This window comes from Podarcis filfolensis (assembly GCF_964270895.1).
Source record: "Podarcis filfolensis genome assembly, chromosome: 13".
Classification (NCBI taxonomy): domain Eukaryota; kingdom Metazoa; phylum Chordata; class Lepidosauria; order Squamata; family Lacertidae; genus Podarcis; species Podarcis filfolensis.
In genome coordinates, this window is record NC_139615.1 from 5,066,454 (window position 1) to 5,081,014 (window position 14,561).

Here is a 14,561-nt window from a genome sequence, read left to right on the forward strand (position 1 = left end):
TGATTGTGAAACAAGTGAAGTGTATAAATTTGGAAAAGCATAAATAAAAAACTAAAAAATAAATAAAGGTAGATTCCCACTAACTGGAAGCACTCACAGGCTGACACAGCCAACCAGAAGCCCTGAGCCCAGCTGAGAACTGCCGTCCAAATTGCCTAAAGGATTCCAACCGGCTGGTGAAAGCTGCCTAAAAGCCCCAACCAATGAGGATCAATGGGACCAACCGGCTGGACTGCCCTCTGCTCCCACTGTTACAAAATGAAAACTGTGCTTTTGGGCTCCAGTTATGGGACCCTCAGATTTTTGGCAGGCCTTCGCAGCTCATTCCTGCGTTTCCAGAACCGTGATTAGCTCCCAGCCTGGTATCCAGATCAGTTGGGGCAAATTTGAGGTTGGCTTTTACAGCCTATCTCCTCCAAGGGACTCCGTATCCAGTCCATGATCGGTTAGAGAAGGACGGGTGGAGGCAGGAACTAGTCAAAGCAAGGCAGATCTTTATTTTCCTGTTGCAACAGGGCCGTCCCCACACCCGTTGCAAGGACCCGGACAGGGCCGGATTTAGGTTTGATGAGGCCCTAAGCAAGGTAATGGGGCCCTTTATATGTCCAGCTGTCCTTTGTCAACAACAAATTGTCCCTGTTTTTTTGTGTTGAATGTATGCTATGTGGTCATTTATGGACATCATAGGTATCTAAAGCCATTTGCACATGCAGAATGTAGGCACCCTATATATAGAAATGAGCAAACCAGTGATATTTTAGGGAGCAGGCGGGGCCCGTGACTTACATCATAGGAGCCTACACAACACAAAACACTGTTGCTGTATGTAGGTTTTATTTTATTTGTTTTTTTGTTTTATATTTTGGAAATGTACATCTAGTTTTTCCCCCTTTGATTTTTTTGGGGGCCCCCAAGAGAGTGGGGCCCTAAGCTATAGCTTGTTTAGCTTATACGTAAATCCGGCACTGGACCCAGAGCAAAAGTGTGCAACCACTTGTAAAGATTTTAGAAATTGCCCGACCCCTTAGCCAAAGACCACCCAAAAGCATTATACCCGCTTCACAGTAAGAGGCAGTCTACAACAGAAATTTGAGAGTATTGCATGTCTCCTGCCAAAATACCCTAAGATGCTTGCTGAATGCCTCTTCCTGTCCAGTTTGGGCCATTCTTTCGGGATGGTAAATATCTTAGTTCTTGAATCCATTGTCACAGACCTACCCCATTCATGTGAGAGGTTTATCCATTTACCGTCAAACCTCGGAACTCGAATGGCTCCGTTGCCAAACGTTTCAGTTCCCGAACGCCAAAAACTCGGAAGTAAGTATTCCGGTTTTCAAACGTTCCTGTACAGGATTTGGAGGGTTCTGCAAGTGAAAAGAACTATTGGGAAAGGTTTCCCCAAGATGTGTCTACTTCAGATAACATATCTGGAGTCGTCAAGAGAGCTTCGGGATTGCTCTGTGAACTCAGATAACGAGTCTATTGGGGGAACAGATATTTCCTAATTTTGAAGGTGGGAGGGTTGGTTTTCTGTGAAGTGTATGCCCCCTCTGTGTGCACCTAAAAATTTGTGTAACGGCTGTGACTGTTATTGCGGGTTTCCATCTCTGAAGGACCTGGACATTCCACTGACTTCCTGCCAACATGGCGGCACTTCCTGTCCACCAGGATGCAGCTTTTTCCGACTCCTCTTCCTACATCTGTGGCAGCCTACCTGGGACGCCAGCTGTCCCTCAGCTGCCATGGCCCACAAGCATCATTTTGGACACAAACCCATCCTGATGCGTTAAGGGGTCTCAGCCCAGCTCCAGCCGCGCACCCCAGCCCAGGTCCCAACTTATGGGGGGTGTTTTTGGCCGCTGGCTAGACACCTGATGTGGGACAAGGACCCAGGACTTTCTCCTCCTGTTGCAAACCAATCTTACCTGATCAAATACCCCTCCTGGTTGGATAAGACTGGTACGGGCAAGAGTGTTGATGTGCAGAGTATAACGGGTGTGGGGTATCAGGAGCTGTGAGAAAGAGAGGAGGAGAAGAAACATGGGTTTAAGACGGGAAGGGAAGCGTTTCCTGACGTCCTCCTCACACTCAAATGCAAACATTTCAGGTTCTCAAGTTTTTTTTGCCATATTTCTGCCATTTTCTGCTAGGTTATGCATCTGTTCCGATTCACACATAAATCAAAGAATCATAGAGTTGGAAGGGACCCCTAGAGTCATCTAGTCCAACCCTTTGCAAAGCGGGAATCTTAACTAAAGCATCCATGGCAGAAAGCCATCTGGCCTTTGCTTAAAAACCTCCAAGGAAGGAGCAACAACCTCCCAAGGGAAACCGTTCCACTGTCAAACTGCTCTTACTGCCAGAAAGTTCTTCCTGATGTGGAGTCGGAATCTCCTTCCTTGTAACTTGAAGCCGTGGGTTCGAGTCCTGCACTCCGGAGCAGGAGAAAACAAGCTTGCTCCATCCTCTATGTGACAGCCCTTTAGATATCTGAAGATGGCTATGGCATCTCCTCTCAGTCTCCTCTTTTCCAGGCTAAACAGATCCAGCTCCTTCAACCGTTCCTCATCAGGCTTGGTTTCCAGACCCCTCATCATTTTGGCTGCCCTCCTCTGCGCACCTCCCAGCTGGTCAACATCCTTCTTAAATTATGGTACCCATGTTCAGAGTCATAACACAGGCTTTTTAAAGAGAGGGGATTTTTCAGTAGGGGACCAAATCTTCCAAAGACGTTGTTCTTGTGTTATCCTATAAAAATGAGGACTAGGACCTTGATTTTTTTTTTAAGAGAGAGAGCAAAATGCTAGTTCTTCACAGTCACCTAAGGAGGCTCCTTAGCTCATATGAAACCATCCTAGTATTATAAGAAAAACTTGCTCCTTTCCCCTTATGGGGTACCCAAGAGCCCGTAGGAGAAAATAACAGAGGCCAACCAGAGAATATTGAGAAGCAAAGCAGCTGGTAAACCTGATCTTTCTTAAACTGTTGCAACAGGGTGCCACGTAGGAGGGAGGAGGAACCCAGAACATTGGTGTGCAAGCTCTTATATAGACTTTTGAAACTGCTCACCCTGTAGCAAGATACCACCCCCCCAAAAAAACCCATCATAATACGTGACAGGAGGCGTCTACAGCAGAAATCCTGTCTGCCAGGATACCTGATAATGGTCACTGATTGCGCTACCTGGGCAGCCGGGCCATTCTTTTGTGATGGTAAATGCTTTAATTCCTGAATCCAGGTCACAGGCTCACCCTGTTCATTCACAAATACGCCCTTCAGACAGGTAAGCAAAATACAACAGAGAGGCTTTCCTCATTTCCTTCCTCCTTGCAGAGAAATGTTTGAGGTCAATTTGGGAGAGTCAAATTGGTTTCAGGATTGCTCTCCTGTACTATTTCAGATATCAGGGGTGCGGGTGGCGCTGTGGTCTAAACCACGGAGCCTCTTGGGCTTGCCGATCGGAAGGTCAGCGGTTCGAATCCCCGCGACGGGGTGAGCTCCCGTTGCTTGGTCCCTGCTCCTGCCAACCTAGCAGTTCGAAAGCATGTCAGTACAAGTAGATAAATAGGTACCGCTCCAGCGGGAAGCTAAATGGCGTTTCTGTGCGCTGCTCTGGTTCACCAGAAGCGGCTTAGTCATGCTGGCCACATGACCCGGAAGTTGTCTGTGGACAAACGCCAGCTCTCTCAGCCTATAGAGCACAGCTGTCAACTTTCCCCTTTTTTAAAGGGAAATCCCCTTATTCTGAATAGGATCCCTCGCAAGAAAAGGGAAAAGTTGACAGCTATGCTATAGTGCGAGATGAGCGCGCAACCCCAGAGTCGTCTGCGACAGGACCTAATGGTCAGGGATACCTTTACCTTTACTATTTTAGACATGTGGTTTACATACGTGTTTGCCTAGTAAATTTATGAACATATGCTTTATATATACAGTGGTACCTCGGGTTAAGTACTTAATTCGTTCCGGAGGTCCGTTCTTAACCTGAAACTGTTCTTAATCTGAAGCACCACTTTAGCTAATGGGGCCTCCTGCTGCCGCTGCACCACTGGAGCACGATTTCTGTTCTCATCCTGAAGCAAAGTTATTAACCCAAGGTACTATTTCTGGGTTAGCGGAGTCTGTAACCTGAAGCGTATGTAACCCGAGGTACCACTGTCTATGTGAGACCTTAGAATTCGTATGACACTAGTAAGGCACTGGGTTGTTCAGCTGTTAACAGGCCCCCATCGCAGAGGGCGCCCCCATGTCTGACCACCCGCTGGGAGACTATCCCCCCAAGACCCCTTACCTTGTACAGAGGGTGACACATTGGCAGCTGGCGAAGGGTGGCCATGCTGTAGACCTCACAATGGAAGTGTGCTTCGAGGAGGTGAGTGTTGACCTCGTGGACGTGGAAGTTAGACATCCTCACCCAGATCTTGGCAAGCGTCCAGTCCCACTTGGAGTCCGTGGGCAAGAAAATGGGGTTCTCCGGCCCTGGGGTCTGGTTAAGCTACCGGGAAAGAACCAGGGAGAGGAGGAGATCAGAGAGGACGTTGTCCTGTTTTATATACACCTGCAAGGCCGGGAACTGCCAGCAGAGGGCAGCAAGCAGCAGGAGGGATCATAGATTAGTAATGCTGGAAGGGACCCCAGGGGTCATCTAGTCCAACCCCCTGCAATGCGGGAATCGAAGACGCCAACAGCACCATGGGGGAGGAGAGGGCTTCCCTAGGGGGAAGGGAGGGTAATAAACGAATGGTTTGATGCTGAATCCTGACAATACAGCAGTACTGTTTTGGGGGGACAGGAGGCGGGCGGGTGTGGGGGACTCCCTGGTCCTGAATGGGGGAACTGTGCCCCTGAAGGACCAGGTGCGCAGCCTGGGAGTCATTTTGGACTCACTGCTGTCCATGGAGGCACATGTCAGTTCTGTGTCCAGGGCAGCTGTTTATCAGCTCCATCTTCCACGCAGGATGAGACCCTCCCTGCCCGCAGACTGTCTCGCCAGAGTGGCGCACGCTCTGGTTATCTCCCGCTTGGACTACTGCCATGCGCTCTACGTGGGGCTACCTTTGAAGGTGACCCGGAAACTGCAATTAATCCAGAATGCGGCAGCTAGACTGGTGACTTGGAGTGGCCACCGAGACTACATACCACTGGTCTTGAAAGACCTACATTGGCTCCCAGTACGTTTCCGAGCACAATTCAAAGTGTTGGTGCTGACCTTGAAAGCCCTAAACGGCCTCAAAGGCCCAGTAGACCTGAAGGAGCGTCTCCACCCCCTTCATTCTGCCCAGACACTGAGGTCCAGCACCGAGGGCCTACTGGCGGTTCCCTCGCTGCAAGAAGCCAAGTTACAGGGAACCAGGCAGAGGGCCTTCTCGGTAGTGGCTCCTGCCCTGTGGAACGCCCTCCCAGCAGATGTCAAAGAGATAAACAACTACCTGACATTCAGAAGACATCTTAAGGCAGCCCTGTTCAGGGAAGTTTTTAATCTGTGACATCTTAGTGTACTTTTTGTCTTTGTAGAAACCGCCCAGAGTGGCTGGGGAAACCCAGCCAGATGGGCAGGGTACAAACAAATAATAATAATAATATTAATAATAATAATAATAATAATAATAATGATGATGATGATGAATTTTGCATAATTGTTACATGCATTAAAACTGCCTTGTTTTCTGTACTGTCAGGGTTAGGCTGTTATCTGGGGTGTAGCCGCTGTATCCCTGAAGGGGCGTCTCCACCCCCATCGTTCTGCCCGGACACTGAGGTCCAGCTCCCAGGGCCTGCTGGTGGTTCCCTCACTGCGAAAGCAAAGTTACAGGAAACCAGGCAGAGGGCCTTCTCGGTGGTGGCCCCCACCCTGTGGAACGCCCTCCTGTCAGAGGTCAAGGAAATAAACAACTATCTGACTTTTAGAAGACATCTGAAGGCAGCCCTGTTTAGGGAAGCTTTTAATGTTTGATGTATCACAGTATTTTAATATTCTTTTGGAAGCCGCCCAGAGTGGGTGGGGAAGCTCAGCCAGATGGGCGGGGTATAAATAATAATAATAATAATAATAATAATAATAATAATAATAATAATAATTATTCACAATGCTTCCGGTCCTACGCGGATAGCTTTTGGGTCAGGATGCAACAAGCGAGAAGCCTCCTGTTACCTGAATGGCTAAGGGCATCATCTGGCCTTTGGGGTTGAGGTGCAGCAGGCAGAGGGGGGCTGCCAGATATTGCTGCTTCCCGTTCAGTTTGCAGGTGGGGATGCCCTCCAGGATCTTGTAGTCGGTGATGAAGATGTTTCCTTTCTGTGGGAGAGGCGGAGAAAGAGATGGACCGGGTCAAGCAAGACGCAGTGAATCAATCCTACAGCTAGCTGTTACAGTGAAAACATCCATGTTGCATTTCCTCCCCTAACCATAGGCAGAATCATAGAATTGGAAGGGACCCTGATGGTCATCTAGTCCAACCCCCGGCAAAGCAGAATTCTTTTTGCCCAGCGTGGGTATGTACCGTATTTTTTCGTCTATAAGACACCCCCATGTATAAGACGCCCCTTATTTTGGGGGACTTAAGAAAATGGGGGGGGAGAGATGTATCCATGTATAAAGGTAAAGGGACCCCTGACCATTAGGTCCAGTCGTGGCCGACTCTGGGGTTGCGGCGCTCATCTCGCTTTACTGGCCGAGGGAGCCGGCGTACAGCTTCCGGGTCATGTGGCCAGCATGACTAAGCCGCTTCTGGTGAACCAGAGCAGCGCACGGAAACGCCGTTTGCCTTCCCGGCGGAGTGGTACCTGTTGATCTACTTGCACTTTGACGTGCTTTCGAACTGCTAGGTTGGCAGGAGCAAGAAACGAACAACAGGAGCTCACCTCGTTGCAGGGATTCGAACTGCTGACCTTCTGATTGGCAAGCCCTAGGCTCTGTAGTTTAACCCAGAGCACCACCCGCGTCCCTTTCCATGTATAAGACGCCCCCTAATTTTTGACATTATTTTAAGAGGGGAAACCTAGTCTTATACAAGAAAAAATACAGTATATAAATTTTTATTAATTTTTCTGTTTTACAGTTTAGAATACCTATTGAAACATCCTTAAAATACCAGTGACTTCCCTTCTTCTCTTTCCACGGTTCATTTTGCATATCATAAATCCCTGCATATTTTACAAAAACTAAACCGTTCAGTATTCCATTATTCCATCCAGCAAAACTCATTTACACTGTTGAATTTATCTTAATGCTGCCAGCGTTTCCACGTGTAGACAATTTCCCCCATGTATTCAATAAACGTTTTCCAATGTTCTTCTTGTTCTCTTATTCTATATGTTAAGTCTGCAAGCTGCACATATTTCATCAGCTTAAGTTGCCATTCTTCTTTAGCTGGGACCTCGCTCCTTTTCCATTTTGGGGCTAACGAAACACAGGCCGCAGTAGTGGCATACATATAAATAACCTTTTTTGACACCTGGGAATTTCCGTCTGAATTATCCCCAACAAAAAGGACTCTCTGGTTGTACTTTTAAACATTTTTTTTCAATTCATTTTGGATTATTTCCCAATTCTCTTTTACCCTTTTACACTTCCACCACATATGAAAGAATGTTCCACCCAGCGTAGCTCTTGAACCCGTGACCCGGAGATTAAGAGCCTTCCTTCCCTCCCCTTTTTATGAAGATTACCCGCTCTGGGATCCCACAGCTAATTCTCCCCTGGTCTCCTCACTGGCCCAAGTAGGACTAATTTACAGGCTAGCCCTGGTGATCATCTAATGTTTATTGGGTGGATTTCCCCCCAAATTGATTTTTGAATTCTGAATTTATTGTTATTCATGTTTTATACTGCATTTTATGCTGTTTTTGTTGTTGTTGCATCAATTAAGTGTTTTAAATTTGTTGAGCCCGGTTTTCTGAACCGGGAAAGGCGGGGTATAAATAAATTATTATTATTATTATTATTATTATTATTATTATTATTATTATTATTCTCTATCAAATGAGCTATCTTGCTGAGGTCACTGTTATTTCTGTCTTACACCAGGGAAAACCAAGCCTGAAAGGCTTGCTCAAGGCCGCACAGCGAAAAGGCAGGACTTGAACGCAGCTCTTCCAGATCCAAGGTTTCATCCACCATTTTGCAGGGGGCAGGTGGTCTCTTGCAATGATCAAACACGAGTGTCAAGTTTACCTTCAGCTCCTCCTGGAGGCTGGTCGATTTCCCCAGGCTTCCAGCCACCATCTCTGGGGTCACTGGGAAGTTATCAGGGATCACGGAGCATTTCTTGATCACGACCGGATTCACACCGTTCAGATACTGGTAGCCAAAGAATTCATCGTCCATCCAGTGCTCTGTGACGTACTCTGAGGCAGAGTAAAAAGTATTGATGATTGATTATCTAATTTGTATACTGCTTAACGTAATTTTAAAAAATCTTACCTGGTATGCCCTGCGGAGGACCTTAAGGTCCACAAATGACAACATTTTGGAGGTCACAAGGTGGTTAGATTGGTCTCAACTAGGGCCAGGGCCTTTTCAGTACTGGCCCCGACTTGGTGGAATGCTCTGTCCCAAGAGACCAGGGCCCTGTGGGACTTGACATCTTTCCGCAGGGCCTGCAAGACGGAGCTGTTCCGCCTGGCCTTTGGTTTGGACTCAGTCTGACCCTTATGTTTCCCTCCCCTTATGGTTTTGATCTATTTTTAAAATGAGGCTGCATTTTAAATTGCATTTTAACCTGTATTTTAAATTGCCCCCCCCATTATGTTTTTACTGTAATTTTACTGTGTTAGCCACCCTGAGCCCGGCTCTGGCCGGGGAGGGCGGGGTATAAATAAAAATTATTATTATTATTATTATTATTATTATTATTATTATTAGCCGGTTAGACAACTTTAAAGGATTAGACAATTCAGGGAGGAGGGGGTCTGCCAATGGCTATTAGTCATTATGGCTAAATAGAACCTCCCTCTTTAGACCCAGTCTACCTTTCCATAACAGCTTCTGGGAAACGACAGCAGGAGAGGGCTATTACCTCACGCCACTTGCCTGGGGACTTCTGAGAGGCCACTGCGGGTACAGGATGAGGGCATAGCTAGGCCTTTGCCCTGATCTACCAGGACTTTTCATGCAATCTCAGCCTCTGTTCCTTTTTTATTTATTTAAAGGAATGTACGTACGTAGAGACATCGCCTTGCCAACAAAGGTCCGTATAGTAAAAGCTATGGTTTTCCCAGTAGTGATGTATGGAAGTGAGAGCTGGACCATAAAGAAGGCTGATCTCCGAAGAATGGATGCTTTTGAATTCTGGTGCTGGAGGAGACTCTTGAGAGTCCCATGGACTGCAAGAAGATCAAACCTCTCCATTCTGAAGGAAATCAGCCCTGAGTGCTCGCTGGAAGGACAGATCCTGAAGCTGAGGCTCCAAGACTTTGGCCACCTCATGAGAAGAGAAGACTCCCTGGAAAAGACCCTGATGTTGGGAAAGATGGAGAGCACAAGGAGAAGGGGACGACGGAGGACGAGATGGTGGGACAGTGTTCTCGAAGCTACCAGCATGAGTTTGACCAAACTGCGGGAGGCAGTGGAAGACAAGAGTGCCCAGGGGGTCACGAAGAGTCGGACACGACTAAACGACTCAACAACAACAACAACGTACAAGGTGTGACCGGAAAGTTCGGTGAATGGTCACAGAAACCGGACAGCAGGAAATATTTGAAAACATACAATTGGCATTGGAAACCCACATAATGCTCACAATTATGCAAGGAGATGAAGCTGTAACTCGAATATGGTTTCTGTGAAGGGTGGCAAACGTTGACAGGGTTTGTGACATATTGATGCGGGATCAGCGTTTGTGTGTCCAAATGATGGTGGAAGAATGGCATATTCCACGTGAAATTGCTACCGAGGTTACTGAGTTGTCCCACCCTCCATATTCTTCCAATCTGGCCCCACCAGATTTATTTCTTTTACCAAAACTGAAATCTGCACTGAAAGGGCATGGATTGTCCAACATTTCACACATCCAAGCTGCTGTGACAAGAGAACTGAAAGCAGTACGAAAAGAGGACTACTCCATGGACGTGCCCTAGGATTAAGGCTTTCTGGGAAATGATTTATAATGAATTGAAAAAGGTATTTAAATATACCTTTGTGAAGAAACCAGAGGCCTTTCTCTTGGGCATGGTCGGCCAATTGGTGTTAAAAAAGGATAGAACCTTCTTTATGTATGCTACAACAGCAGCAAGAATACTCATCGCAAAGTATTGGAAGACGCAAGATCTACCCACTCTGGAAGAATGGCAGACGAAATTGATTGACTTTATGGGACTGGCAGAATTGACTGGCAGAATCCGTGACCAGGGAGAAGAATCGGCAGAAGAAGAATGGAAGAAATTCAAAGACTATTTGCAAAAATATTGTAATATTAAGGAATACTGAGTGGTGTTGGATTGAAATTAAGGGGTTATCAGCTGTAATGGTACAAAAGAATATGAAAAAATAGTTCTTTTTTTGTATATAAGTAAAAGTATAAATTACAATAATTTAAGAAGATGGATAGAAAATAAGGCTTTTAGCTGTAAGGCTATGAGATAAGGATTTGCTGGATGAACAATTTGAACTGGAATACAAGAAGGGGAGGTAAGAGGAGGTCAGGGAAATATGTTATTGAAAAATAAGACATGAAATTTATGTGTTTTTAATATTTTTTCTTTTTAATTTTTTTCCTTTTTTTTCTTGGTTTGTATAAAATGGAAAATCTTAATAAATATCTTCGAAAAGAGGACTATTCCAGAAGTTTCCAACAGTTGAATGTTGAATGTACGAATGTTGTCAATGGTGCATTGTGTCAGAGGGGGTTACTCTGAAAGCCTGTAAGGTTGTACACTGGTACCTTGGTTTTCGAACAGCTTAGTTCATGAACAACGTGGAACCCGAACGCTGCAACACCAGAAGTAGGTGTTCCGGTTTTTGAACTTTTTTCTGGAAGCCGAACATGCTCCGTTTTGCGTCCCCCTGTATTTCCTGTTGCGCTGCTAATTTGCGTCCCTCCATTGTAATTCAAGCCTTCCGTTTCCGATTGCAGTGTTCTAAGGTGATACGTGGAGCTTATATTTGGTGCTTTTGTTTTTATTTTGTATTTTTTGTTTTGAGGCTTTTTCAGTTAATTTGTTTTTGTGACTGTGTGGATCCCAGTTCAGCTACTGATTGATTGATTAATTGATTGATTGATTGACTGCAGAAATAGATAAAAGCCCCCCATCCAAACAATGACTATCATCAGTGCAGGTAAGAATTTTTTTAAATTTTAATTTTTATCATCTGCAATACTGTCTTATTTATTTTATAGTACAGTATATTAATTATTGCTTTCATTTTATGTATAAGTGGTCTCATTATATAGTAAAATTCATGTTCAATTGCTGTTTTAGGGTTTGTTTTTAAAAGTCTGGAACGGATTAATCTGTTTTGCGTTACTTTCTATTGGAAAGCGCGCCTTGGTTTTGGAACGCTTTGGTTTTGGAATGGACTTCCGGAATGGATTAAGTTTGAGAACCAACGTACCACTGTATGTTCGAATATTTCTCATTGTCCGATTTCTGTGACCATTCACCGAACTTTCCGGTCACACCTTGTATATTTAAAAGGAGTGCCATGCATATTTAAATCCTGGAGTTAAATTATCCTTAGGCAGCGAGTGGCGGGAGTGGTGGCCAGGGAGAATGGTGCATTAGAAGCACGTCATTTATTGTCCACTTTTGGTCAGATCCAGCTGCTTTTTCCTGCTCAGGGTAGGGAGGGGACCCACCTGTGACAGGTGTTTTCATGAACCAGAAGACTCTGCGAATGTCATCCAGGTTCTTCCACGATTCTACCAGGTTGTTGAAGCCTTTCAGCCGCATTTCAAGTTCCCTGAGGGGAAGGAGCACAATCAGTGAGGGGGATAGCTTTGAAATCTAACGATTGCACCCTGCTTTTCTCCAACAATTGAACCCTGCTTTTCTCCATACGGGGACGCGGGTGGCACTGTGGGTTAAACCACAGAGCCTAGGACTTGCCGATCAGAAGGTCGCAGGTTTGAATCCCGCAACGGGGTGAGCTCCCGTTGCTCGGTCCCTGCTCCTGCCAACCTAGCAGTTCAAAAGCACACCAGTGCAAGTAGATAAATAAGTACCGCTCCGGCGGGAAGGTAAACGGCGTTTCTGGGCGCTGCTCTGGTTCGCAAGAAGCGGCTTAGTCATGCTGGCCACATGACCCGGAAGCTGTACGCCGGCTCCCTCGGGCAGTAAAGCGAGATGAGTGCCGCAACCCCAGAGTCGGCCACGACTGGACCTAATGGTCAGGAGTCCCTTTACCTTTACCTTTTCTCCATATGAGTCAACCACATCTTGCATGCCATGCCCTATTTAATTTCCAGGAAACGCCAGCAGGTGACGTTACTGAACACAGCCAGGAGGGCGCAGGCATGCATCTGATTGGTCAGAAAATCTGCGATGCTTTCCTTAAAGCTGGATAATTCAATGTCTGTGGAAATGGAAGGGACTTATTTATAGGCATCTCTCAGTGGGCAGTTGTGCCAGCGTGAACCATCAGAAAGTTTGATATGTGGGGTTCGGCTAGCAAGATGTCTTATTGCCTGTATCTAACGATAAAATTTATTTATTCCTAATTATTTATTTATTTGATTTATCAAAAGATCTCGGAGTGGTTCACAAGATAAAAATACAAGATAAAAGCACAAATAAATAAAGAGCTAAACCAGAAGCGGCAAAAGAACAACCCTTCTCCCACAAACACATTTAGAAGTCTATAGAACAGTAATCAGCCAAAGTCCTGCATTTTTCGCTATTAAAAATCATCATCGTTTTTTCATGCACCAATGCAGAAATCATATTGTCCCTTATTTCTGTGGTGAAGAAAAATGAACCCAAGAATATTAGAGGCTTTATTTATCTATTGCTTTAGTAGCGTCTCCACCCCCATCGTTCTGCCCGGACACTGAGGTCCAGCTCCGAGGGCCTTCTGGCGGTTCCCTCCCTGCGAGAAGCCAAGTTACAGGGAACCAGGCAGAGGGCCTTCTCGGTGGTGGTGCCTGCCCTGTGGAACGCCCTCCCACCAGATGTCAAATAGAAAAATAACTACCAAACGTTTAGAAGACATCTGAAGGCAGCCTGTTTAGGGAAGCTTTTAATGTTTAATAGGTTATTGTATTTTAGTGTTCTGTTGGAAGCCGCCCAGAGTGGCTGGGGAAACCCAGCCAGATGGGCGGGGTATAAATAAAGGTAAAGGTATTATTATTATTATTATATCCACACCTTTTTCTCCATCTCAAGGTGGTATACATGGTTCTCCTCCCACTCCCCATTTAATCTCCACAACAACACTGTGAGGTAGGTTAGGCTTCAACCAGTAGACTCAGAGGCAGTGACTGGTTTCGGCCTCGGCCCAGTATACCTGAAGGAGCATCTCCACCTCCATCGTTCAGCCCGGACTCTGAGGTCCAGCTCCAAGAGCCTTCTGGCGGTTCCCTCCCTGCGATAAGTGAAGCTACAGGGAACCAGGCAGAGGGCCTTCTCGGTGGTGGCTCCCTCCCTGTGGAACGCCCTCCCGTCAGATGTCAAGGAAATAAACAACTACCTGACTTTTAGAAGACATCTGAAGGCAGCCCTGTTCAGGGAAGTTTTTAATGTGTGACATTTTAATGTATTTTGAATCTTTGTTGGAAGCTGCCCAGAGTGGCTGGGGAAGCCCAGCCAGATGCGCGGGGTACAAATAATAAATTATTATTATTCACAGCCAAGTGGGGATTTGAACCCTGGTCTCTCCCCAGGTCCTAGGCCAGCGCTCTACACCACCACCAGGTCTTTAAGTCTGTAGCGTCTAAAGCTACCCATCTGCATCGTGTTTCTCTCCTCAAAGCAGCCGGGTCTCTCGAACTCGCTGCCCAGAGTGTTGGAAATGATGAGGAATTTCGGGGGAGAGTGAAGGAGGCTCGGAGCGCAGGGGCAGGAATTCCTCTTGGCGTTCTGCCCTGAAACTTTCCTGAAAGGCGGGAGGAAAACAGCTGCAGGTGGCTCAGCCGAGTCTCCGATTCCAAGCCTCTCTGACCCAGATAGACAGGTTAGGCAAGAGGCGCTGATGGCATCGCTGCTCTCAGGCAGGGCTGCCTGGGCAGTGTGGGTTGAAAAAAGCGGAGGTGCCCTGGGATTGTGAAATGTGGCGCTCCTGGGGAACAGGATGGTTCACCTGTTTGCTTGGGATGGGGTGAGGCGGTAGGAAGGAGGCTGGCAACTCCATACCAGCTCAGAGGCCTTGGCATGATCAAAGCACACAATGGGCCTCAGCTCAAACAGCAGTACAGTGGTTCCTTGGTTCTCAAACGCCTTGGTTCCCAAATACTGAAAACCCGGAAGTAAGTGTTCCGGTTTTTGAAAGTTTTTCAGAAGTTGAACGTCCGATGTGGTTGTCAGCTACAGTGGTACCTCGGGTTAAGTACTTAATTCGTTCCGGAGGTCCGTTCTTAACCTGAAACTGTTCTTAACATGAAGCACCACTTTAGCTAATGGGGCCTCCT

General features: G+C 46.4%; 1 protein-coding gene across 1 annotated transcript in view; it reads right to left on the reverse strand.

The window, feature by feature from the left end:
• The window catches only part of LOC310746818 (hydroperoxide isomerase ALOXE3-like), a 33,113-nt gene that overhangs the window by 8,641 nt on the left and 9,911 nt on the right, over positions 1–14,561 (reverse strand). The window contains exons 5-9 of the mRNA XM_083580945.1: positions 11,796–11,899; positions 8,174–8,346; positions 6,152–6,295; positions 4,292–4,495; positions 1,926–2,012 (exon numbers count right to left, since the gene is read on the reverse strand). Of these exons, the coding sequence (XP_083437071.1) occupies positions 1,926–2,012; positions 4,292–4,495; positions 6,152–6,295; positions 8,174–8,346; positions 11,796–11,899 (712 nt within the window). The remainder of the gene's footprint in view (positions 1–1,925; positions 2,013–4,291; positions 4,496–6,151; positions 6,296–8,173; positions 8,347–11,795; positions 11,900–14,561) is intronic.